Source organism: Numida meleagris, chromosome 10 (genome assembly GCF_002078875.1).
Source record: "Numida meleagris isolate 19003 breed g44 Domestic line chromosome 10, NumMel1.0, whole genome shotgun sequence".
In the NCBI taxonomy this organism is placed as follows: domain Eukaryota; kingdom Metazoa; phylum Chordata; class Aves; order Galliformes; family Numididae; genus Numida; species Numida meleagris.
In genome coordinates, this window is record NC_034418.1 from 9,565,785 (window position 1) to 9,592,560 (window position 26,776).

Here is a 26,776-nt window from a genome sequence, read left to right on the forward strand (position 1 = left end):
TGAGGGATGGAGATACGTTTATTGAAAGGAGCGTTACAGAACCCTGGAGAGGTACGTTAACAGTAAATAGTGAAAACCTGGAACATGCTTTATTTTCCAAGCGGTAGTAGAATCAAAGAGCCACTACTCAATGGCAGTATGTGATTTTCATTCTTAAATAAGTCATTAACATATATACACCTATTATGTAAGAAACTAAAAACGACACCTTTGAAGTTTATACCCAGACACAAGCTGTCCTGTAAGTTTTGAGTATCAAACAGCAAATATCTACTCTGTAGATAGCGACATTAACTAACACTAAAGTGTTAGCAACTTTCAATTAATCTCAATTTCATAAAATAGAAGAATTTAACAGAAATACTCAGAGGTTTTTTGTCTCCTTGTCAATACACTTTCGTGAGTTGATCTAAGAAGTGGAAGATTTCACATCTGTTTTCTTACCTGGCATAGTAATAGTCTCCCACTGTAATTTCTAAGTACTTTTCTTCTCATGTTTTGAAAGTGTCACCACAGAACCATGACAATACTAGAAAATGTCAGTTTTGAGATTTGTTCCACAGCTATCAATTCTAAGGGTAATGAAATACAGACCATACTGTAACTAGGTTGAATAATTTCAAGTTTGGAATAAAGCCTGTTTTTAATAATGCACGTGTAACCTAGATTAAAAAAAAAACAGCAATGTCTTTTGTAGTTTAAAAGATCATTTGGCTTCTGAGCCTCCTAATTACCTTCCCAAGTTACATCAGCTATTCCATAGAATATACCTCGTACTCTCAGAGAACATTTATGCATAAAAACAACTCAGTTAGACCACCCTTTAGCATAAAGCTATTTTCTCCGAATAACAACTTCCTCTCTCCTTTGCTCTTTAAGATATTTCTGTTAAGTAGTGTTAAGCAACTTATTATGAACTCTAAATTTTTACAGCAAAATCATCCTTCACTGTCCCCTACTGTTTTGCACGCAGCATCAAGTTTATAATAAATAACTCCCATCTATAACAGTTATAAAAATTAGTGTTGATGCTGTAGGTTGAAATTCCAAAGGAATCCTGTCTCCACGCAAGCCATTTTATCATCTACAAGCTGTTATTTTACTTCTCTCAAACCGTTTTATTCTGACCTTCAAACTTGACTCAAGTTCTACAGTTTCTGCCAAACTCTGATCTTCATACTAAGCGAAGTCAACGGTATTTGTCTGAAGTTATGCACATGTACTGATACACATAACATTGATCAATGTATTTTATATACATTTAAAAGAAAAAACTTCATGTTAACAGCTCCTTCGGAAAGATTCAGTACAATGAACTTTCTGTACCCAGAAGTGTGAAGGGGGAAAGCTTTTTCTTAACCTGAGAACTTCCAGCCACAGCTGAAGGAAGGCAGAGGGTGCTTGCAGCTTTCTGTCTATTTTTAGTTCCCCAGCTTAGGAAAGGCAATTTGAGTGGGGCTTTCTTGGCTTGATCGGTCTTGTTCTCTTCCATGGCTAAACAGATTAGGGAGTATGTCTTCTGCATTCCCACAGAGTAAGTGGCACTCTTACTATGCTGTAGGAAAAAGAAGAATTATAAGCACCAGTCACTGAAAATGGGTCAACGATTTGAAGACAACAAAAGATTGCTGTGCAAATAGTTTTTCAAGGCAGACTACAGCAAGCATTCTGTGCTAATTAGTACAGAACACAAAGTCCCTCAGAGCGCTGGGATTTCTGGTATTTTGCCCTTGCAGACCAGAGGGCATACTGTGTGCGTGCAGAAGATTCACAAGTCCCTTTACAGCGGTCGTGTTGTTACAGTTAGTTACGCTAAAAGCCAGTAAGTGCTGCATGACATACACAGCAACCTCTCTACAACACTTGAGCATGCAGTTCTTGCACAGATCCCTCAAGGCGAGTCTTTGCTGTCCTTGGAGCCCAGAAAGTCTTTCTATAGAGAGTTTTTGGTAAAGGCTCCATGAACAAACCCCACGTTGATTGCGGCTATTACAACAAGCGCTACTGTAGAATGTTCTTTTGGATTATCTGGAAGGCACAGCCCTCTGCCTTATCTGAGCTGTGCCTGGTTGTAATGTAGCCTTTTCGTGGCCAGCAGCTTGGAATGACAGGTATGCAATTCCTTGTTGTCAGTAAGGAAAATGAATTTAAAACAAGGAAATCCAGTGGCAGTGAGGGCACCTTGACCACTTGTAAAGGCAGCAATGTTTCAGTGCCTAAGCCTGCCAGGGAATGCTAGAGGCAGGAAGCAGTGGATTTAGCTGACCTACATGTTCTCTTAGTACAAATAATGTTTTTAGAGCTTAACATTTTTTAACCTTGTGATCATATTTCCTCAGTCTAAAGTTTCTATGGCAGTTTCGTAACTGACTTGACAGTTAAAATACACCAAGATAAAAAACATATATTAATGTGTACATTCTTCTACAGAAGATACAGGTCATTTATGCTAACAGCAAATAGAAAAGGAACGTGTAGACTTGGATGCTCTATGGCACTCAGTTGTTTCTTTGTGGCTCTTCCTGTGCCAAACAGGAAAATTTTTTCTTTTTTTAATTCTCTGCAACAAGTTAGGGGAAAATTAATTGTGATATGAATTCTAGGGCATATTTAATCCAAGTAGTTCCACTAACACAGATACGAAAGTTAAGCTGCCAACAACAAAAAGCACAGCCCCAAACCATTCTTATGCATGCAGACTGCACTTTAGCTTGCTCAGTTATGATGCAAGTTCTACTGATTATAAATTGACTGTTTAAAACACAGATGCTTAAATGCACTATCTATTCCCTTGCAAAGTGGCATATCTATGGGAAAGTAAATATTAATCAGGGACTGAAGCCAGGAAGAAAAAAAAAAAAAAGCCTCACATACCAAATCCACAAAGTTATTTTCCTCATTACGTACCATAGATGCTGCTGTATCCTGGCAACTGATAACCTCAAAGTCAATGGGCTGCTCTCCCACACTTCTGAATTTTTCCAGCACCTCATTCACTCCAAGCCATTTGCAATCCACTCCACCAACTGAAACAATGTAATCACCTTCTTTTAGGCCCGCTGACTGTCAAAAAAAATTTTGCACAGGTTAATATCTGGAATTATAAAGCTAAGTAAAATGTTTCTTGTCATCACTCAGTATTTACCCTAAAGGCACTTCCCTCACAGCAGCCATGAAACCACTGTCTAGCCAGACATGTGGAACAAAAACGTAACTAGCATAAAAAGATGCAGATATTTCAAGTACAAAAATTACATATTTTGTGGAGTTACTGTTGATACCTGTGATTCTGGTATGCTCTCGGCTACTTTTACATCCTTTTTTTTTTTTCCTCCTAAGTTAAATCTGTGGGGTTTTTGTTTTTGTTTTCGCTATCCTCTCATTCCCCATGAGGCATTTTCTCCAGTTTCCATTTCTGTTTCTTCAACTTTTTTGTATTTACGTGGCTGCTTCTGCCCTTGGTGTAACTAGGCTGTACTCACCTCAGTATGTTGCTTTATTATTCCCTTTCACAAAACAACAACATATCAAAAACCATTACAGTGTTCTTTTTCCTCTTTTTCCTTCGGTACATCCTGACCCTCATCCTTATTGTTGTAGCTATTTTTCTTTATTCCTTCCAGCTTCCCAAATTACATGGGGAATAGCATACTTGCTTTTTTCTATTTGAGACTTCCTATCAAGTGTAAACAATGAAGAAATCTACTGTAGTGGAATGTGATGTCAGGGATATAAATTCTCTAACAACTGAGGGGTATACTGCACTAAAAATGTGCTCAGATTGTATGAACTGACAACACTGACACACACTAGAACTCAGTAGATACTTCATATGCCGATATGAACAAGCTAAAATTACATTTAAAAGACTGTAATGCTAGAGTCTTAAAGATAAATCATTAATATCGCACCAATCTACTTACTGCTGCAGAACAAACTGGATCAAGACAATAAATCTGTACTGGTGAGCCTCCTTTAAGACTGAATCCCAGCTGTCCCGTTTCACAGTGGAGGTGAATGGTACGTGGAGCTGTCCATCTCTGCTTGGCTGAGAACACCGACAGCGGGCCCTGCAGGTAACACAGCAGTAAGCATGGAGTGCTTTACTGTCATATGTTCACATATAAGATAGACATGAGAGGTTGGTGGGTGTTAGCATGTTACATACCAGTCTGTGAAAAAAGTCTTTAACTTTCACCTTGGAAAACTGAGGAGCAACTGTTTCTACTTTATGCTCTGTTTTAGCTAAAATAAAAAGAAAAGCGTGTTCATTTTCTCTCCAGTATTAGTTAAGACACATAAACTTCTTTTTCTTGCATTCCAAGCTAGATGGAAATTTTAAATTCTTACTAGACTGTAGAAAAACTCATTTTTGTGGAAATGTGCAAGACAAATTTTTGAATCACCTTAAAAAACACCTTCAGAAATCATAGGAGCGATATGGAAAGTTTAAAATAATCCATCCAAACAAAACTATATCGTCCTCTTTATATGCATGTGTATACATATATCCATATCAGAGAAATAGATAACATCTGATTTATATTTAAATATTTAAGAGAAATTGTATAATGAAGTCATATGCCCGTGAAAGCATATATATGTACACAGATGTCATTTTGTAAGTGTTATCTGATCCTTCATGCAAATATTTCATGCTACAGCAGATAATAAAAGCACACTACTGCTACTATTGCTGGTAGGTCTTAATTCATCTTCTAAGAGACCATCTTTTTTCATCTCCTTCAGCCACATCTATTATCTACCCTCTCCTTTTTTCTTTAAAGTCTTTCATCTCTTAGCATGATCCAAAGATTATTCTATTAGTCCCTTAAAAGGGATCTTCGTGAGACATTTGGTTAGATATCTAGCTGTGGATACTTACGAAGAATATCTGGAGCCTGGATTAGACTGAGAAAGTCATCTTCCGTCTCCTGCTGAGCATATTTGAGAAGCGAGCGCTTATGTGCAGCTGTCAGAACCTCCTGAAGAACTTCAATGTTTCGAAGCTTTTTGCACAAGCCACAGACTCTCAGAGCTTCCTCATGGTAAACAATGGCTTTGCGTAAGTGTGCTTTCCCTGAAAAGAAATTAGAAACTTAGCTGTCTTCCACAGATGCAATAAATAAAAGGTTATTTTCATCTTTTACACATTAGCTGGATGAAACCAGCAGTTACCTAGTTGTTTTCTCTGAACTTTGTCCTTTAAAATGGTGAGAATCAGCAGACCTTCCGGCACGTAGTCATACAGCTGGGATAAGGCTTTCTCCTGCTGATCTTCATCATCACTGGACTGCACTATAATAATTGATACAGAACATCGGTCATTGCACATCCCCTCATACCCTGCTCCTTCAGGTCTATTGTTGTGCAGTAGCTACTACTTTCTTTGCAAATCTGGTCAAGTATTTGTACAGATACATACTGATACGAGTTTCAAGTTTTTAGGATTCTTATAAGTTTTATCAGTATGCAATAAATGTTTATGTGCCAGAAAAGAATCACAAGCATTGAATAACTTAGTAGCATATAAGGGATTAATGGATATAACATTTCTTCTGATTCTGCAAAAGTTAGCTTACTGAATTTTCCATTCTCCTGTGAAGGACCAAGAAGCCTGGCTCATATCTGAACAAGAAAATGACCACAAAATAACACATTGAAATCCCGAAGTTCCAGGCTTCTTGTCTTATTCATAGACTAAATTATAATTGTTTATGCACGTGTTGGTATTCTTTATATGATTTATAACAAATCCATGATTCTTACATTCGTGGTCACACAGAATGGTGGCAAGGAAGTAATGCGCCAGAGCTCTGTAATGGTCTGATTTTATTTGTACCAGTTTCGACCAGGAATACGGGATATTCTCTCTGACTGGTTCCTGAGTCATGGCAGTGTTAACCATCATGTAAACCTCTCCCACCTAAAATAAAGCACAGAATTGAAGTATGAAAACTTCACTTCACTTACTAGGAGCTCAGCTACTCAAGTAAGGGATATTATATTCAGCCTTAAGACAATTTCACGTGCATCTCATCGAAGAGGAGAAAAAGAGAATGCTACAAGCGTTGTTAAAAAGGATTGAAACACAGTTTTAAGAAAAAATGAAATTCCACCTGATTTCTTTCCCTCACAAGAAAACACGAATCGATTCTGCACAAGAACAGCTGGACTAAGTTAGCTGATCAATATGGCTTCAGGGTCCCACAAAAATGTCATCTAATAAACAGTTATTTCATTTGCAAATACATCTCATCGTGTTAATTCAGCTAAGAGAGTTATACGTGTTAATTACTCCAGTAGATTTGCACTTCGCTTCTGAAACTGGAGTCACACCTACCCTTAAGTTTGTATGGTCAAGTTAAATCTGAACTACTATTTTTCATCCCTTTTTATCCTTTACGGAAATAGCTTTTCCAGCAGAAAATGCTGCTTTAATTGAACCCCAAAATCTTTCCCTGCTACTTATCCACTCCAGAAGTGAGTCAGAACAGCTTTGCAAGGTTGATAGGAAAGCCCTTGCCCACATTAGCTAGTATGGAACCAATGACATATTTGGCTCAGAAAGCATATCCAGACCTGTTGGCATATCCACATTTTGATGTCAACAACCTCAAGAATGAATTCTACCTTCTGAGGCTCAGCCCACCTCTCCATTTTTCATAGAAGTCCCACGGCAGCTTTGCACCTACCAATCTGATTCTGCATCCTTCCCTCAGTTACAATTTAGTTATTCTTTTGGGCTTCAGCTTCTTAAGTTTGCATAACCTCAAGCTGCTGGGAAATTACAGACAGGTTGAGTGTTCAGCACTTAACGGAGGACCACAGAAACAACCCTGCCCTCTTCTATGTTGAACTGTGGACAAGATCTGTACTGTTTGAAAGAACAATACAGTAAATTGCTTGTTAAAAAATCCTTTGACAAGTTTGCTGTCCAAGTGTTCTTTAGCATGTTTTATTCACCTTAAAATAGCTCATAATTCTAGTGCAATGATGACTGAATTGCAGGTATTCATGTTTTCATCTTGTGAAGAGTTGCAATTCTCAATATAGCTTGAGTGCTGTCCCTTGCTACTTTGGGTTTTCAGTAATGGTTGTTAACATTTAGGTTTAAAAAATTCTGTTCATATTACTGAGGCTAGTAACTCAGCAGTGGAAGTAGTTATTTTAAAGACAAAGTATGAAGTCTCTTATTTTACCTTGGCAACTTCCTGTGTCATTTTCACTAGTGTGAAAAACTCATTGCGTATTCCAGGGAGACTGATCTGCTCAAAAGCACACTCTTGAGCTTGAGCGAGCATCATTTTCACTAGTACGTTCAGCATAGCTGGGCTCATGTCATAGCTTGGTGTGTGAGTAAAGGTCTCTTTTAAGTAGCTTAGGACTCCTGAAATGACAAAATTGTTTTGTTGGCATTACAAAAAGAGGAACTGCTGATCTTAATTCTACAATGTATGATAAGAAGATTGAAAACACGCTTTCTCATATTGAACTAGAGCAATCTGAAGGGATTCTTGGTACACACAGAAATTAAAGTGACCTACTGATTTTGATTTGCACTCCCATAAAACACACAGATCTCAAAATTACAATTCAGGAGAGCACCAGAAGTTACAGCTTCTAAGGGTAGTACGTTCAGATTTGCTTGTAACGATTCTTGTGACTGACCATAAAGCTATGCTAAACTGAATGCGATTTTTATATGGGAATGGTAGGCCAGACTCATACAGGACAAGAAAAAAAAAATCTGCACAAGTGTAAGTAGTAGAACCTTTCAGTGGTGGGAGAAAAACGTATAAGCTTATTAATTATGAGTCACCTTTGTAGATGCTGCTAAATTCGCGGTGTACCTGAATGAAAGCTCAGTTCCATCCCTGTAAGTAAACTAGAATAGTATATTTAATAGGGAAAAATTAGATTCTGCTCTAGATGTTTGGTTCTATCAGCATCCTAATCATTTCTATCACTTATCAAATTAAAAACAAACACTAACTGCAGTGCAAATATTAAGTAACAGTTTCATGGATGAAAGCGTAATTTCAGCTTGCACGTCATCCAACTGTTATAATGAGTTCTACTAGCCTAATTGCTGATAATACTACACAAGTGTAATGATAAGGCCTCTGCTTTCTAAGCGTCCCACCTTCTGTAATCTTACACCTTATCACTACTCTTTGTTCTGCCATGTTGCAGTATGTTTTCTACTACAACTTTCTGGTATTTTTCATTTTCTATGCGATATTTGCATCTTTTAACTTATGCGTCCTTGCACAAATTTGGCCATGTCTGCATCTCTTGCTGGGCACAACTATGTACTGATCGAGGGCCCAACTGAAAGCAACTGGAAGTATAGGAAAAAAAACCTCTTTTTTTTTTTGGTTCTCAACATAGTTCTGCTCGCACAGAACACACTGAAAGCTTTGCTGAGGATAAATTCCATGCAACAACTTCTGCTCAGGACAGAGCAATGGTTAACACACGCTCTGTACCATGTCTCTAGCAGCAGAACGAGCAGTGTCACGGAGCCGTGCCCAGGTACAATGAGACACCCCCGGAGCGCGCTGCTTGGGGCCCTGCAAAGGTGCTGCGGTAGCAGGCGGTGCAGTTCAGTTTGTGAATTAGTTCTGCCCTGTAAACACGCTGAAGTAAAAATTAGTTTCTTTTCTTGCAAAGTGGAAGAAGTAGCAGCAAAATGGAGAAATTTCTCATACACTGAAGCTTCTTGTAAATGAAACGGAAAGTTTGAAAACCAAAATCTGTTTAATAAATGCATGAAGAAACATTATCAAATTTTCTGGATAGCTGTTCTATGTATTCAGAAGGAGTCCACAAATTGTAGCTCTTAAAGCTACCAATACAGTGAGAACAGCAGCTGCTGAAAAAAATAACTTCCAGTCTGTATCAATTACACAGATAGTATCTTTAAGCATTATTTGTAGCACAGATGACATTTACAAAAAAATCAGAAGATCTACTTGAAGAAAAAAGCAACAGTTTCTCTAACATGTTATCTTAGGGCATCCAATTCCCTTTACTAGAGTTTACATCTTTCTTTGCTTGGGATGGAGATTCAGTATTTTCAAAATTTGCCTTTGGGATCTATGGAAAACATGCAGTCAAACTGAAATAAATTGCAAGGTTCACCAGAGAACACAGCAAGATTAATTATGAAGAGACCACATGGAGAATTAGGTTCTAAACCTTTTATCATCCCTTAAAACCGTTTCTTGTCCAGTAATATCGCTGAGGTTAAAGCAGCTATACACACGAAACAAAGAATGAACAAAATGAAACAGCATTAGGGCTATTACTCAGACCTTTGAACTACAGTTCATTAATCATTAACCACCGCATTCATCGTTTTTATCAGCAAGTTTGAACTGCATTTCCAGGTTTTGAATTAAAGCTTCATCTCAGTCCTTCACTACACTTCTGAAATTTCCCCATTCCATCCTTTTTGTGAAAGAAAGTCAGTGGGAAACACAGAAACCTGCAGGAAGTCAGGCTGAGATCAGGAACATTTGCATAACGTTCTTCCTAGTTTTTATGTATCTGTACCTGCAGCTCTCTGAAAAGCATCAACAGCATTTTCAAGTCCAGTCTGGGTCTGACGATTGCATCTTGTTCCAATCTGCGTGTAGAGGGCTCCGATATTGAACAAAATACTAGCTTTCTCCAGCAGCAGATTTTGCTGGCACACGGGAACTCCTGTGAAGGAATCATACCTTTGGAAAAATAATTAGAATAAGTGTTAAGATGTGCAGAGTCCATTGAACTACAGATAGTTCTGTTCTGTTTTTCCCAAAAGAGCAGTGCAAGTCTTAATAATTGTCCTGCTACAGTGAAAATAAAAGGTGTCTAGAAATACCATCGTGTTTTTTGAGGACAGTCTACGTGCCACAGACTACAGCAAAACAGAGAATGGATTTGAGCCTTAGCTTTCAGAAGGTTTTTAAGCAGCGTCTCCAGAAGCATATTATGAAGTGCCTATAAAACTTTTCAGGGGCTGAGAGCATACTGGGGAAGTATTCCTATGTGGTCACTACGTTCTCATAGTTTTTATTAGGCACACACTATTAAATGTTGCCATAGATTAACTACTGGCATGGTCAGACCCTATACTGCATGTATTTTAAAGTTCCTTTTTGCAGTTAGACTGGGAATTTAACGGTTCTTCTTGGCTGCATGGCAGTTATCCACTTTTTGCAACCAAAAAAGTCAAAATTCTCAATTCAGGAGTCCTTCCTTGTTCGTAAATGCAGTAAACATTTAGCAAACACTCCACTATAATAAAGTAAGTAAGTCACTCTTCATTCCTGGCCCAAATACCCAACAAACTGAAAGAAGGAAGCTCTGACCCCCATCTGCTTCGTGCAACAAAGTTCAGAGTCCAGGAAATATCTGCAGCTGTCCAAAATTAAGAGTATGTTCTTTTTCCCTTGTGTAAACCAGTAGCCCAAATCATAATGTAGATGATCTTTGAGGACCTTTTCAACCCAGGCCATTCTACGATAACTTAATACAGCATGAAAAGGGCTATGTTGTAGTCAGGTTTACACTTCATATTAAAAACAAAAACAAACACTGACAACAGTGGGATGAGGGTGGAGAGAAACACAGACATGCTTTAAATTGAAGACAGTTAAAGATTAACAGTGTTTGGGGTGGGGGGGAGTGGAAACAGACAAATGTGAACTCCACACTTACCATGTAAATAACACTCCCATGTGCCTGGTAGGTGGGAAAAATCTGTTTTCTATAAAACCAAGTTGAAGGAAATAGCTTATCAACATCTCAATGCCAGCTTCATCTCGGCTAGGAGTGCGGCAGGCCTTAAAAGACATTAGAACACATAAAACAAATTAGAATAAAGTGTATTCTGTTGAGTTACAGGATGAATACTGAAAAACCAAGGGGAAAGTTTTACTTCCCCTGGACTTCTGTGTATCACAGAAATCTGTGCAATGTGAGAACAGTAAGCTAAAGGCCATATGGATGAACTCCACATAAGTTTTTCTCTTCTTTCTTTTCTTCTTTTGCACAGAAGTAGCACATAACCTTTATGGAAGCAAGAAGGTTCTGTTTGGTAAGTCTCCAAGTTAATTAAGCAGAGATTGCAGGTATTTTATGAAAGCTACAGAGAAATTGTATGTATAATACTGGAAACATGGCAAGATTGTAAAGCTATGGGACAGTGGAGATTCATGTTCCTTATCTTGAAAATGAAATCAATAGGAATATGGTAAGCTATAAGCTATAAGAAATAGTGACATACACTGATCCTATACAAATGTAATTATTTACAACTTTGGATTTGAAGACCTCATGGAAGAAATCTCATTATCCCATACATAAACTTACTTGTCTCAGATCCATGAGGTCTGCTATTTCATCTTCATACTCTGAACTGTCTTCACTATAATGTTCCAGAATAAAGTCCTAAAAAAAGGTGTAAAGGAACCAGGAAATTATTAAATCAACTCCACTGAGTTTTAAAACAACAGCATGTAATGGTTTTGAAAGGGACAAATGAACCCTGTTAGCTAAAATAACAAGGGAATCAAGTGAATATAAAAACTTGTTAACAGAAAGAGACTGCCAAATTCTTGTCAATTCCACTAAAATTAACACAGTTGCAATGGCCTAAGTGGTAAAATAATCTGGCCATAGAAATTAACCTACAGATGTAAAAGCAGCAAATTCTATGGTTATATAAAAGCAGCAACTTCCATGGTTATATAGGAGGCATACTTTTTTCCATGAGGTAAAATCTGCATTGTGCGATACACGGTAGTCCAAAAATACAGGTGGCTCCAATACCTCCAATACCTGGCAAAGCCCACAGCAAGCAGCGCTAATGCTGCAGCACAGCTTCCCAACTGAGCTGGCTCGGCTAGAGGAAACTGGAGTACCACTGCATTGTGCTCAGTACAATCATTGTTACTGCTTCCTTTCACTTCTAGAGTAGTCTTATGGGAATCAGTAGTCTTATGAGAACAAAAAACAGAAGAAGAAATTGTTCTTTCCCTACAGTCACATGCTACTCAGAATCACACAAACTTAAGGCGCTCCTGCACAGCGTATTTAACCTACTGCTTCACCCTTGAAGAACCTAAAAACATAAAATGTAAGTCTGAAAATGAGGACAGATAATCTAAATATCCCTAGAGGGTCCAAACCATCCCATAGTTCCACTGCAGGCTGAGGAGAATAAAATCACACTAAATTCTTTTGCACGGTTTAGACTGTAACAGCTTCTCAACAAGGAAGATCTGCTTGACTTAAAGGATGTAGTGCTTAGAACATGTGTAGCGCTGCACAAATGTGAAAATCTTCATCTCCACTAAGCACACCACCTTCTGCATGCCCAGTTCTCTTTTCACAGGAATGTAAATTAAGATGCAGGGCAACAGCCCAGTTCATTGCTGGGTAATTTTTAAACATGTTGGGACCTCAGTTCTAGGACAAATACAACAAAATTATGCATAAAGTACTGCTTCAAACAAATCTGAAATGGAAATTATTCCATTAACTATTTATTCTGAAATATGTCTCAGAAATTTACCTTCAGCGGGAGCGTGAAGTCTACTTCTTTGGTTTCCTTTAGGCCAAGAGGTACCAAGGGAATGCTGAAAGTCTCTCTATGGAAAAGACAAATAACTTTCAGAGATCTTTGTTTTCCATTTGTCCATTAGTAAGATAATTACTTTTGTTTCTTTGATGGCAGAAAGCTAGTATGCCAACGGGTGTTAAGGTAAAAGGTACAGAGTTTACAACAGGTCCATCCCTCCCAAGAAAGCCTGCGAGTTCAAGAGCAGAGAGTGAGGTGCATTCCTCATTTGAGACTGTTTTTCCACTAAGAAAAGGAGACTCTCTAAAGCTGGCTTGCTGCCACTTAGCTCTGCCTTTACATACCTGCACAATTATATGGGCAGCAAACAGTTCCACAACTGCCACGGATCTGCCACAGTGAGTTACAGTAACTAACAGTAATCATGATTAGTATTTTACATGCCACCCATGTTTTCATATAGAGAAGTGCTATGTGTCTAACAGGGAAAAGCAGGGCCAGAGCGTACCAGAAGTGAAGGGCCTAGGACTAGAAGTGCTGAGCTTCTAGACGAGGTGTTAACCTCGTAAACAACTCACTATAAAATATCAAAGGGCAATAAAGATGAGAACTGTAACATTAAAAAAAAATACATCTAACCTCAAGAGAATATGGACTAAAAACTGGATCACACTATTAAACACTAGCCAATGGGACTACCAATGATTGAAAAAAAAGAAAGTACCATTCATCCCTCAGCATGAAAGCTACTTACGCTACATGTATTGCTTTTCCTCTAAGCACATTACCCCATTATAAAATAGTGAGATCAGGATTGCTTCCAGCTATGCAGTTTGTTTAGTAGGTTTAATGGATTGGTTTCTGGCAGTTATGAGGTTTATCTGATATTCTCCTTTTTCCTCCAAGCTGTATAATAATCAGTCAGAGTATTTCATTACCAGCACAAAGCGGCATGAGTGTGATTCATTTACGGTCTTATCACCAAAGAGAGCAACATCACTTTCTTACTGGTGAAAATTCTACTTGGGGGAGATGGGAGTAGCAGCGCAGCTTCCTTAGCAATGGAAGAGTCCTAGAACTGGTTGATGTGATCCAGAAAGCAGCTCTGCTAGTTTGGAAAGGACTTCTGGGATACAGTGGAAAAACATCACTGCAGGCAGTACCTATGATTTTATTTCTGATGAGGCTTTTAGAAGAAGCCACAACGCTTTACAACACTTTCACATCACTTTGCGTCTACATTTTTTCCCTCAAAAGGAAGTGAGACATGCAAGCAAAATCCTAATTTACTGATTTAATGAATCCTACTGCCACCCACAATTCCTGTAGACATCAGCATTTGTTTCTCAGAGGAAGTTCTGTTTTTCAAGTTTCCCACGTGTCACACCCATGGAGTCAACATGGATTGCATCAGGCGGGTGCTGGACAGTTAGGGAGGCGGTCCTGCCTTGCCACATCACTGCAGAAGTGATGTCATGCTCCTCAATCTAGCTGAGAATAACTAGGAAGGCCAACATTTCCGACCGGTGCAATACAATACCCTGTAACCTAGTAATGTGGGTGTGACCTCATGTTGATGACTATACACACAAAAGATTCAGAGGATAACTATTAATAGCTATTTGCTATTAAAAGGCTGGAGAGCAGTTACAGGGGGTGTGGATTAATTTAGCGGATGACACGTAAAAAGCATCTACAGCTTAGAATGAACAGCAATAGAAAGGCAAAATAAAACAAATCAAAACAGATCGGGAAGTGAGATCAGGAGAGAAGTCATAGTACTCCCCAGCTGCAACAATTCTACCTCTCTAGGACATGACCAACTGCTTGTCCTTCATTGAGAATGCAGATACTTTGAATCTGCTTCAGCGAGGAGTAGGATTACCACGGCTGGAGTCTCTCATTCCCACAGCCCTAACTTTCGTTGGTACTCTAAGTGCTGACATACATATATAAAGACTAGTAAAATTTTGAACAGAAAACTTTTTTTCATCAAATAGAGAGTTGACAAAGTTTGCCATGAGGTTGGGCAGTAGGAACTTGTACAAAGTTTCTTTTGAGAAAAATGAGATGTAGATATTTTGCATCAGGTTAGCATTCAGTTGAAATTTGCCCCACTGAAAATGTGCTTAGTTCCTCTATATTCAGGCTTCTCTGTAATCCATCCAGAAGTTAACCCTGACTAAGAAAAGTGCTAAGAGGGAACAAAAATTATTCCCCTTTCCACAAAGCACTTCAGTTTGCATCTTGAGCTGCTAATGTTAATTAAATATTAAAAGTTTAGTTCTAGGAGCAGTAAGACATCTAACCAATAGGGAAATCTTTGCGGTATTCAGGCAGTGAATAATCCTTAACTTCAAAGTTTTATGTTTGAGGAATGTATTGGAATTTAGCATACACTTTAAAGTTGGAATAACATCCTGGTGCAATCCCAACTTCATCTGGTACGTATCTCTGTTTTATTTTGTTAGTTTATGCCTTTCTGCCACTGAATACACATCTCGAGAATTACAAGTCTGCTTTGAGCTCCCAAGCAGCGCTGTTCCTTTATCCTCCAGTTAAAGAGAGGGTTGTTGTATATACTGCATTTGAGAACAGGCAGGTCCACTAGGTTTGCACTCTTTAGAATGCACTGAAGCAGTTAGCCAATCAAGTACTGGAAATTCTGCTAGGTCCCATGTGTTTCTCCATAATGCCCCAAGACCTTTCAATTCTTACAATAATCTACTTCACGAAGGAACTCTGTATCTGAGGATTAGTGGCACATACCTTTCCCAAGTGAAAGACAAACAATGCAGACTAACCCTTAGTCAACAAATCTACCATCAAAACTGTTCTCTTCCTATCAAGTATTCTGTTCTTTCAGGTAATTATTGTCTATCGTTCAGATTCATCTAGAAACAGTTTTATTTTTCAGTGGTAAATACAAGTTCTGTTAATAATTTAGTAACTTTAAACTTACTCTGTATTTTGATAAACTTCTACTGAGATATTAAGTCCTTCTAACTCCTCCTTTAAGATCTGCAGGTTTGAGTTTACAAAACTCAGTTCCAGTAGTACCTGTTCTCGTACTTTGTTGTTGGTGGTAGCCCTGCAGAAAGAAAGAGACATTATTTTTTTATTGCTGAGGAACAGGTTTTGGACATAAGCTTAGCTGACCCCCCTTGCTAGCATTCTCAGCATTTTTAAGATTTTTTTTTTATCCCCTGAAGAGATTATACAAGACCTCATGTTTCAGAATTTATTAGCTTTTCTGTCAAGAGAGAACGATAGTTTCCAGATAACAGCGTGCAGACACCTAGAAGGTTTGTCACGTGCTAATTTGTTCCTGAGATAAAGAGTCAATATCATTTTCAGATACATTAATCAACAATATTAAAGTATCTTAAAAAGAATCCCTATCTTATTTTAAGATTATGTGGTCTCTTCCTAGAAGAGGATCATGGGTAGAGAAGGGAATTTGGAAGTATTTTTTCAAAAGAGACTCGCCCACTTTATTAACTGAATAATGATCTGCTGAGCCTTCTCATCTTAAGAAGGAAAGAAAACTGTTTTATGGGGAAGTTGTTGTGACACAATGTGTTACTACCAACTACACAGGTAGGAAGATATATATATTTCTTTTAATACAATATGATTTTCTCTATAATATTTTTTCTTACACAAATAGGATTTGCTTGTTCCTTTGCCATCCATGTATTTACATTCCAACTTCTAGGACCGCTAGCACAGCGGAAATTAATACAACCCCAGAGCATTTCTGTGTAATTTATTATTTACATATCTCAGGACATTATATCCATACTTCTAACCTGATTCTCCATCCAGCATTACTGTTCACAAGAGACATAAACTGTTACCAGTAAGCACAGATGTGAGCTGGAGATAAAGGGCCTTGATTCATATCCAGCTTTAAGACATGGTACCCCTTTATTAGACAGTTCAAACCATCAGACCATAAAAAACCTTAGTTTAAATTTGCAGCATTTTATATTTACATTGAAGTTAAAATTAACCTTCATAAATATTTATGAGCAACCTTATGATACATCTAGGCTCCTCATGTCACATCCTCCAGTTTTGCAGAGTATCTTGGTGAAGAACTGGGAATCCCAAGGATAAAATTCTAACCTTATTATAAATAAGCGTTATCTGCAAGTTTTCTATTTCTGTTGTATTCCTGAGGTTGCTTAGATTGAGCAGTGTTTAAATCTGCTGCCTGCATAATTCACACTGAATGTAAATACAGAATAGAAGGAATCTTGAGCACCATGTAGGTAACTGGGTGAGCTTTGATGCTAGCAGCAGTTTAATTACAGTATTTTTAAGGCTCTGTGTTTAGTCTAGCTTACCAGCCTCCACAGGAAGGACTCCAGTTATCTCCTTCAGAAACCCTGATGTTCTATCCAGGTAAACATCTCTAACATGGCTGTATTGCCCTCAACATGGTTCCCTGCCATTATTACTAACAATAAAGTTGATCAAACAGGGCAAGATAGAGTTAGATAGTTAGAGCAAGTCTAATATACAGCTACTTGCTACAACAGCGCAGCTTTGTAAGTTCACCTTACAGCAGGTGATGTCTCAATGGAGCTAAAGCAGGGAGATTCACAAAGGGTCCAGCAATAATAATTTAAGTCTCGCACTTCCCCCTCAAAAAAATCATTTTGCTGCTCAGGCTGGAGGACTAGGAAGCGATGGCACATACCGCAAAAGATTTTCAGCACCAGCTCTCATTCTTACTGCTCTCAGGATCTGTTGGTTTAGGACAGCTCTTTGATTTTGTAGTTTGCTTCTACCAGTCTCAGCAAGAGGATTACATCCCTAGAATTAAAGAAACAAGTTTTGTTATTACATGATTCTGAAAAATGAGTAACATTGCATTTGAATTAACTCTGTTGGCATGGGTGCTGTATGAATACCAGTTACCTACGTTGACAACAACGACAAATGACCACTTTGACAGTGTTTCCTTTCTCACACTTGGTTATTAAAAGCAGAAGAAATACCATGACCAAAGCATTTGACATTAAAATCAAGGCTGAAAATATTTGGTTTAGATCTTATGCACATCTGAGCCAGTCTGTTCTCTCTTAAAAATCCTTTGAAGCTATTGTCCAATTACAACTGAATTTGACAGCACGCTATTAGGTTCCTAAGAGTTTTGTAAAACTGCTGTCTGGCAACGCAATAAATCTTACTAATGCTTCTGTTTAACCTCTGCAAAATATCTGAGTTTCATACTGGGAGATAAAGTCTGGAAATACAACTCTATCAGAAAGCAGGATTTGTGGCACCAGAGATTTAGGAACTTTTGAAAGGATTTCTCCTCTTGTTCCTTCTGGTGCTCAGATGTACAGTACAGTTCCCACCCCTCTCGCCCCTGGTTCCTTTCACTTTATCTCAAACTCATTTTTGGCATAGTACTGCTTATCTGCATAAGTCATCTTCAGAGCAAGGGAATGCTCTCAGATCTTTAAGTCTGCCCTGTCCTAATGCAGCGTCACTTTTGCATACTGCACAAAAAATGTGAAATATGAATAAACTCTGTACAATATTTCATCTGTATATTATCACAGTCCCAAGTGTAATGATTTATCTGCCCATTAGTTTTTCTTATCACCTAATGGACAAACAAGGATTACATATGGCAGCCTCCATATCAAATAAGATCAAAGATGGAATAATATGGGATAAAGGAATAACAGACCTGGACAGGGTATGATGATTATTACACCTGCAGATACTTAGCAAACTAAACCCTTAAAAAGTAAAGCATTAAATCCAGAATTTGTGAGAATATCTCTGTGTACATGCAAACCTACATAAAAGTAGAAGAATGAAAGTACTGCACATGTACATGAGAAGAACCAAGCCATTGTATTCCAGAGAGCACTGATAAGATACAGCTACTATGGACAAATAGAATTGTGTACTTGTCTGACTTCTGTTTTTTCCAGGAGGAACACAATCTTAACAACTTTTTTTTTTTTCCAAATAGAAGTCTAAGTTCCACTTTTTTTAATTATTATTCTTTGCCTCCCTCCCCCCCCCTTTTTTTCATGTTCCTTTACAGCCAACCAGCACATCCCCACACCCTTAATTACCAATTCTGAAGCAAGTAAGATCACTCTATCTTAAGGTTTACCCTTAAATGAAGCGTGCCCTTTTGAGTGGCCTTGCTGGGTGTTGTTAAGAAGTTTGGCTGGGTCCTGCTGGATCTTGCATTAGACACTAAAGAGGCTCATATCTGTCTGATACAAGTTTTCCCACAAGTACTCCAGCCACTAGATTATGCAGAGTTTTGGATCTCTCTCTTAGATGTTCCCTGGAAAATTTTGGTTGAGACACAATAGCATTGAAAAGTTTCTCAACAAGCTCTAATTATGAGTGGTCAGGCAATAACATACCAGCACATCAAAAACAAGTATTTAAATAGAACACAAAGTTCTAACCACAATGCTTTTATTTGGGTTGGCAGGTGAAGACAAACTGACCTGGCAACAGAGAAGCAAGAGGATCAATCCAGTTTATACCTGAGAAAGCACATAGCCTAATACAGTTAACTTTAAATCCCTTGTTCTAAAAGTTTGTAATAAATAGGTAAAATGACATGAAGCTTGTGTTAAAGCTTTCTGAAGCACCATGTGCCAGATAATTTGAATAAACATGTCACATTAAATTACTCTCATCACAGAAATGTTTCTACAATGAAGCACCAATTACAGCAGAAGCCCAAAACTTGGATGTGCGCTATACAGCCTCTTTGATGGGAAAGCATTGGTGGCAAACAGAACACAAAGAAGAACTTTTACTGGAGAGCACGAGTATTTAGCAATTCTGTTCGTTCACGTCCGATTAAAAGCAGTCTTTGAAGTACAAAATACTTCATGCCCTTTAACATGTTTATACTGAAGTGACAAAAGCAAGGCATACTCACAGGAACGATGTGGCCTTGCACCTACAGATTGCTTTCTGCTCTTAGCCTGCATCTTGTTCTGGGCTGTCACTACGCTTCCAATTTTGCTTTTTCTCCACTTTACATTGTATAGTCTTTCTCTACTACTGATTTTCAAGGTCTCTCCCCTTCCGCTTTATCCATGCCATTTTCCATTTGAACCTTGCCAATAACTTTGCCTTGCTTCTTGTATTCAGCTTGAACACTTTATTCTTGGGCCTTTCATCTCTATAACCCTAGGATGACTTCTTCCAACTTCTTTCCCAAACTGCCTAGTCCAAGTGCCCTTCCTAAGTGTATCTTCCCCCAGCCCAGTCTTCATTTTCTCCCCAGGGCTGCAGCTCCTCCCTAGAACTCCCTGCCCTTTCTGCATGCACAACAAGTTTCCTGTCGTCATATCAATCCTTCTTTGCAGCTCTACTTCTGGGAACTTTTTCAGGAAGATCACCTGCCCGGTTCTCAAACCAACAAAGCTCAGCAGAAGTGTTTGGTTTATTTCCATGGACATGAGATCAAGGTCCAGCCCAGAAATCAAACAGACTCCAGGTGAATAACGAGTGCAAATCTGCAGCGACCTTAAACTCTGCAAAGAAGGAAAGCAGCAGAGATGTTTCTTTTCATTTCAGGGCCAGCCACTAATTGCTGTGTGATGCCCAAATGCAAAAAGAATCCCCTGGGGTCTAAAAGGAAAAGGCATTGAAAAACCTAGGTATCTGGATCACCCCCAGTGTGCCTGAAGTACTTCACTTCTGAAAGGCTTTGTTCGGACAGAAGAATGTTTTCCGGGTGGGCTCACCCGCTGCACATACCTCCCATCTGCTTCAAGGCCAATAAGGAACATGCATTTGACCTCCTGGAAAAGTGTGCAATTTAGATCGCCCACATAGCGTGTGGAGATGCTCAGCCAGTTTGTGCTCATGTGCAGGCTTCAACTCTTCATTGTACAGGCTGCCAGAATACTGAGAGGTAGAAGGTTGCAGAGAGAGCAATGAAAATAACCAACATCAGCAAGCAATGTTACAGGAAATAGACAATCTGGAGAAGATTCCTCCTTGTGTAAAGCACAAACTCTGTGTGCTTAGAAGTTATTTAAGAGATAGGTCTAAGTAAAAGCTTCATTTTGTTTTCCTCCATGTCAAAGCTCCTTTCTCAGCCCGCATTTGTAGGCGGCTCACATATGGACACTCCCAAGAATGCTGATGTTCAGTACATTAGAATAGCTGGCAGCCCAACTTCCCAGCAGTTTCTACACCTACTGCTTCATTTCTTGTCAACAGGATGAGAAATGTTTCATTGAATTACTTTTTATTTCTTTTCAAATGCAAGACAACTTGGAGAGTGAAGATTTTACCCTCACACACTATCAGTGTTACCAGTTCATTAACAAAGTGACATTACTAATGAAGTCACAAAAGTGATCAAGAATAAAGTAGGATGGAAGTTTTCACTACATGTTTTGAGGAAAAAAAAAAAGTAAATATAAGTAAAGACATTTCAGACTGAACCCTCAGTTTCAGAGCCCTTTTCCCCTCGGAGCGTAGCTGCATTTCATGAAGAGGTGTGTTTGTTTGAAGTGTTTAAATGTTATAGCCCTTAGCCTCTGAAAAAAAAAAAAAAAGTAACAAAGCCTCTTTAAAACCTAAAGTTCAATCGGCTAGTTACTTGATTTCTTCCTGCTGGGCTGAATTGCAGTATCAGGAAGTTGGTATGGTTTTAATATGTCCTTACCAGAAGCAAGTCCTGCACAACAGTTTCTTACCATATGTTACATATGTAACTTGGTAGATACATGCTCAGAAGAAACAGACACTGGTATGAGAAAAATAAACATGCATCTCCTGATGAAGGCTGGCCTATGCAGGGCCTATGCACGTTTCGTAGCAATCCTCTGACTAATTAATGGAGCACGCAGGCAGATTCCAGAGGGATTCCTGCTCATCTCTTGATAGAATTAATGCCTGAGCTTAGGAGGCTGGATACCCCACCTTGTACTTTTAACCCTATAAACATTATCCCACACATGCTTATTTGGCAAACGGCTGCATAATGAATGCCTCTGGGATCTCACTGCAACTTGCTGCCTCTCAGACCGGGCACAGCAGGAGATGAAGCAGAGCTATAGGGTGGCTGATGGGCTCTGTGGGACTCACATGGGATTTGGGGGAGATTTTATTCTGTGGATTACACAGACACAAAGAGGATAGCTAGGCAAGCTGGGCACTGCAGGTTAGCTGTCAATGGACAGCATCTTGCTCTACCTCCCACCTGACAGACCCTTCAAATCCCCAGTCTAAGGCACACAGGCAATATTTTTTTGTTTATCCAAGCTTAGAAGTGGCCCACCGCAGAAGGAAGAAAGCTGTCAAAAGCATAGGTCCCAAACAGAGAAGCAGCTGTATTTAGCTTCAATGCCTGGGAGATCTTTCTTCAAAATAGGAGTGTTTTTAACATCAGAAATTAAGTTGTGATGCACACAAAAATCATGACTGTTTGCCTAACAATGAGCAATCACAGGAAGCATCTGAAATTAGCATAAATGCGACTTATGAGGCAGTGGCTTGAACTTTTAGGCGAGCCGCACACTGAAGGTGACACAGAGTTGAAACTGGGTGTGCCTTCTTTCTAAAATAAAACATTCCTTCCCAGCCAGTGCAACCTGTGCTGCTTGTACCCTGCAGAGCATGCAAATGGCCATAGCCTCCAGACATTTAAACGTGTACCCAACTTAACTTATGCAGGTAAATTCCTTGGCTGCAATAGAAGTCACGGTAAATGGCACGATTTACACTCGTATTTTCAGTAGGACTCCGAATAGCTTCTAAAACAACTATTTCCTTACTGTCTTCTACTACTGCAATGGAAGTTTCTCTTTGAGAGATTCTATTAGTTCAGTGCTGAAATTTTAGGCAGATACCACAAACCTTTCTACAGTAGATATTTTTAATCTGTGCTTAAAATAGGAGCAGAGGGATAAGGAAGAACTGATATTCCACAGCCTGGTCTAATTGTTCCATAAGCAGTTATTTTACAGTTCTAAGTGTCCAACGACTAATAATAAATTTTCATAATTAATAATTGTATGGTTCCAAACGCATCTTTTCTATACAGTATCTTGTCACACCACTCACTAATCAAAATTAATGTTGGGTCAGAGAAGCCTGTGCCTCGATGAACCAAGTTCCAAATGATTCCTAGCTTCTCATGAAGGCATACTTTCAGCTTTGTTTTTTTTTAATTTGTATATAATGAGTGGACAGAGCATGGCATGATGTCGGGTGTGAATCACCTCGATGTTGTTTCTGGCCCTGCTAGACAAGCAGAGAGAGAACAAACAGGCAAATAAATATTACTGTGTCAATGCTAATGTTGATCGTTGCTTGGCTACTAATGACTAAAACCAGCCACGTTAGCTAAGCCCCAGTGGAAGCACAGGTGTAGCAGGTTGGTAAACTGATCCATAAATCACAGCAGGGCAGGGGGCAAATCCTACACAAGAAGGCCCAAAAGCTAAGGAGAGAAAGGATTAATTAGGGAAGTGCTGATTCACAAGCGAGTTACCATACCTACCATCATCATTCTCAGCCTGCTACTCTCTCTATTTACAGAACTACTTGTGTTCTGTTTTTAGCCTTTTTATCCTAGCAGGAAGGACTACTATACAGTCTTCCTTCTGAATCATCAGCTTGGTCTACATGACAATTTTCTTGTCTCCAGTCTTTCAGAAAGGGAAAAGAAAGCAATTATCTTCATCAGTTGACCTGAATCTAAAGGTTCTACAAGCTAGCTGCCCAGGTGCCCTGCCTGTACGTAACACAGCACACTGCTTTCCAAAACAACCAAACTGAAGATAGGATGTTTAGTGCTGTACCAGCACATGTCTGCAAACCTACAAAAAAGGTAAGCTTGAAAAATAAACTTAGGCTTTTTCTTCTATGGCAGCTTCCTAATTAAGAAACCCGAAAAGTTACAATCTGTACAAGGCATTATAATGCAGTCAACCAAGAGAGGAATGTTATACACTAAAAAGCTTGCTAGAAATCTTTTCCTTACTCTGCTTCTACTCACCAAAAAATGCCCTGGGGCTGATGAAACTCTACTAAGAGATCACCACCCAGGTGTTGGATCCTGTGAATGGACAAGCACAGCCTCACAGCTACCCTGAGTTCTGCATATTGACCTGTTCTTTGGGTTACTCTGCCAAGGCACACTGGTTTAGTGGGCTCGGTTCTGGACTAAAGACGGGGGGGGTGGGGTGGAGAAAGAGAACTCCTTGGAAAGAGAGTTGCCTTTCCCACAAGAACTTGAGTAAATAAAGAACAGGCAATCTGCAAAGCTATAGCAGGCTAAAGAATTACGTCATTTGGAGTGCAATAAGCATCTCAGGTAAGCAAAATGGAATATGGGGATAAGCCTATCTTAAGTATTGTGTGTTGAAAAATCCTTTACGTGAAGGCCTTGCTCTGCCTTTAAAACAAGTTATTTGCTCTTATCATTAGTTTTGTCAGTATTTCCTACTGGCCATAGATTCTTTCATAGGAAGAATGCTAGGGAGTGGATCTGGATAGAGAATGGTATGAGTACGGCTGATTCACAGGCTCGCAGCCAGAGCCAGCAAAAGAACGTGGAACTCCATGCAGAGAAGGTTGTGGCACAAGAGCGGTCATCCAGGAGCACATGCACCACCCAGAACTACAGGTACAGTGTGCCCTGGTATTGTACCACGGGGAATACTGAATTACAAACACGCGATGGCAGAGATAGAACAATGGCAGAACCAGTTTCCTTAGGCACTATATTTCCAGAAAGCAAAAAAAAAAACCACAAAAATACTTCTAGAGAGAAGCTCCATCTCCTTTTTGATGGAAAGCTTGAGTAGGGTGCCCCTTCCACCTTGCCACATCCTTTTCAGAGCAACAGCAGGATTTATTTTTCTTAAACCTAAAATCCCTCTCACAAGTTTAGTTGTGGCTAACCAAATAGTTGGAGAGGCTCCCTTTTCTCAGGGGAGGTGCAAGGGGAAGGGAATAATGTCAATATTGACAGACTCATGTATACCCTGTATGGTTGCAGAATTGTTTTAAAACTAGATAATAAAAAAAGAAAAAGTGGGGGGTGGTCTTCAAAACCAGCTCAAAGGAAGTCATTGGTTTAAGGGAAATTGCAATTTGCATATGCAAAGATGAGTGGCCTTTGCCATGAGGACAAAGGAGAGGGGACACAGACAGAGGTGGGGTAAGAGGTCCCTACAGAGCTGCTGCTGACACAGCTGGGAATGAATGGAGGAAGAGAGCCTGAAGGCTGCACTGAAAGTTGCCAACAGAAGCTGCCACCCATCCCATCTGGGACTGACCTGGCAGTCATAGCAAGCCTAACTTCCTAGTGTGGCAACAGGAGTGAAAGAAGGAAACAGGATTGTGTTTCTGTTTCACAATTTCTGCCTGTTGCCATTTACACAAAGCCAGTCACTGTTTTAAAGACCCTCCTCCCTAAAGAAAAAAAATTAAATAAGACTTCAGGAAATAAACTTTCACATATTGCATCTTGGGTACAGTGAGGGTTATTGTCTGGTATGCTATATTTAAGGCTACAAAAGGGCACTAGGTCAGCTTTGAGCAAACTTCCCACAGCAATCCACTTATCACAAGAATATATCAAAAGTCTAAAACATGAATGTTGTATGAACCACTTAATTTTATCAAAATTAAGTCTTCTACAGTATAGAAGGCAACTTCATTGCATACAGAATGCTTCGGAGCCCTTTTATGAGCAGTCCTGACACAAAGAAGTATATTCACCGTGCTCTGCACCTTATAGAACAAAAAGATCAACAAAATAAGTGTGTTTTCATCTCAAAACACATGCAATGGCTTTGGAAATCAGTGTGTTTCTGCACCAGCAGAACAAGTAGAACAACCCTCAAATTCTTCCAGGGAATGAAAAGTGCGTTTTGTTTTGTTTTTTAAGGGAACAGAAAACAATGCAAAGGGACTCCTGAGAGGTGGGGGGAGCCCATGGACACACATGACTAGTTCAATAACCAGTTTGTTACATGAAGCCATCTAGCATACCATTCAAACGAACAGGTAAGGTCTAAAGAAAGGTAAATTCATTCCAGAGGAACGCTCTGGGTTCACAAGGTGAGTCTGTTTGGGATTCCAGGTTTTTCTTTTTTGTTTGCTTGTTTTCTTCTCCTGAATCTACTTAGAATGAAAGCTCTGATCTTTGAGACCATTCAACTAATGTGTAACAAGGAATACTGGTTTTCTGTTTGCATTTAACTTCTATGGACAGAAGGCTTTCAGCTTCTAACCTGATCTGAAGTTTAGAACTGCGTTAATGGTACATAAGAGCTAGATGAGCCTTTCAAACATCGCCTGAGTGAACAGAGAAAGATGTGCCACTGCAGCTCCAGCTCACCCAGATTTACTATTGGACTTGTGTCCATTTTGCACTGGTTTATGAGAAGTGATTCAAAAGTGGGGAAGATGCTCGTCATGAGGTGTAAGATTGGTCTTTGAGTATTTTCATACTGGAAAACCTCCGTACCCTTTCGGCACGTGGAGCTTGCTCTGATCTGATGCTGTTTATGTGACCTTATTCCTAATGTACAATGCTGCAACCAGTAAGGACCCTGTCCTCTGGCCGGTCCTGCACCTCACAGCATACAGCTTGGCTGTCAGGCTGCAGCCAGTCCCCAGCAACAAGGGCAAATAGATACCGATTGTCTGTTTTCCCTAACTTAACAAGCTTGACTTTCTCTAAGCTTGTCAAGCTCTGCTTCAAGTACGGCGGCAGCCCACAGCACCCGCACCCGAGCGTAGCTGTGAGAACTTTGAACGATTACAACTTTGCCATACTTCACGATTTCCTGCTGAGGACTGCTAAGCGATTACTCACCCGATACTATAGGAGGATTACTCAAATGAAGAAACCGGACGAGATTTGAAGTTTCAGCTCAGCCTGCCTGGCTCCTGGTGTGGCAGTGCCCATTCCCCGCAGCACGGCGGGCACCAGCAGCACCGCGCCGCTTCCAGCTGCTGCAGGGCAGCGCCGCTTGGGGCCCTTCTGCAGGCGCAGGGATCCGGCGCCCGGCGGGCCGCCAGGGGAGCGCCCCGAGCAGCGCCGGCGGCCGCGCGGAGCGGTAATTGCCGCTGTGCCGAGAGAGCCCGGGCACGGCACAAGCCGCCCACGTCGTCTGACAAGTAATGAGGGGAGATGTTTATTAAAGGCTTCCTAACGAGTCT

General features: G+C 39.7%; 2 protein-coding genes across 3 annotated transcripts in view; one reads left to right on the forward strand and one right to left on the reverse strand.

Annotated features, from left to right (window-relative positions):
* RHPN2 (rhophilin Rho GTPase binding protein 2) overlaps window positions 1–26,776 on the reverse strand; it is a 27,223-nt gene continuing 447 nt past the window's right edge. The window contains exons 1-15 of one of the 2 annotated variants that reach the window (XM_021408417.1): window positions 26,430–26,453; window positions 17,283–17,398; window positions 15,537–15,665; window positions 12,569–12,644; window positions 11,365–11,442; window positions 10,711–10,835; window positions 9,562–9,728; window positions 7,203–7,390; window positions 5,770–5,926; window positions 5,179–5,298; window positions 4,886–5,080; window positions 4,169–4,245; window positions 3,924–4,070; window positions 2,908–3,063; window positions 1–1,555 (exon numbers count right to left, since the gene is read on the reverse strand). In XM_021408417.1, the coding sequence (XP_021264092.1) occupies window positions 1,304–1,555; window positions 2,908–3,063; window positions 3,924–4,070; window positions 4,169–4,245; window positions 4,886–5,080; window positions 5,179–5,298; window positions 5,770–5,926; window positions 7,203–7,390; window positions 9,562–9,728; window positions 10,711–10,835; window positions 11,365–11,442; window positions 12,569–12,644; window positions 15,537–15,665; window positions 17,283–17,311 (1,896 nt within the window). In that variant the 5' untranslated portion in view covers window positions 17,312–17,398; window positions 26,430–26,453 and the 3' untranslated portion in view covers window positions 1–1,303. Of the gene's footprint in view, window positions 1,556–2,907; window positions 3,064–3,923; window positions 4,071–4,168; window positions 4,246–4,885; window positions 5,081–5,178; window positions 5,299–5,769; window positions 5,927–7,202; window positions 7,391–9,561; window positions 9,729–10,710; window positions 10,836–11,364; window positions 11,443–12,568; window positions 12,645–15,536; window positions 15,666–17,282; window positions 17,399–26,429; window positions 26,454–26,776 lie in introns of those variants that run through there. The other variant, XM_021408416.1, reaches the window with a different exon arrangement.
* The window catches only part of GPATCH1 (G-patch domain containing 1), a 22,994-nt gene continuing 19,997 nt past the window's right edge, over window positions 23,780–26,776 (forward strand). The window contains exons 1-2 of the mRNA XM_021408405.1: window positions 23,780–24,227; window positions 25,497–25,669. The gene's annotated coding sequence lies outside the window, so the exon portion shown is untranslated. The remainder of the gene's footprint in view (window positions 24,228–25,496; window positions 25,670–26,776) is intronic.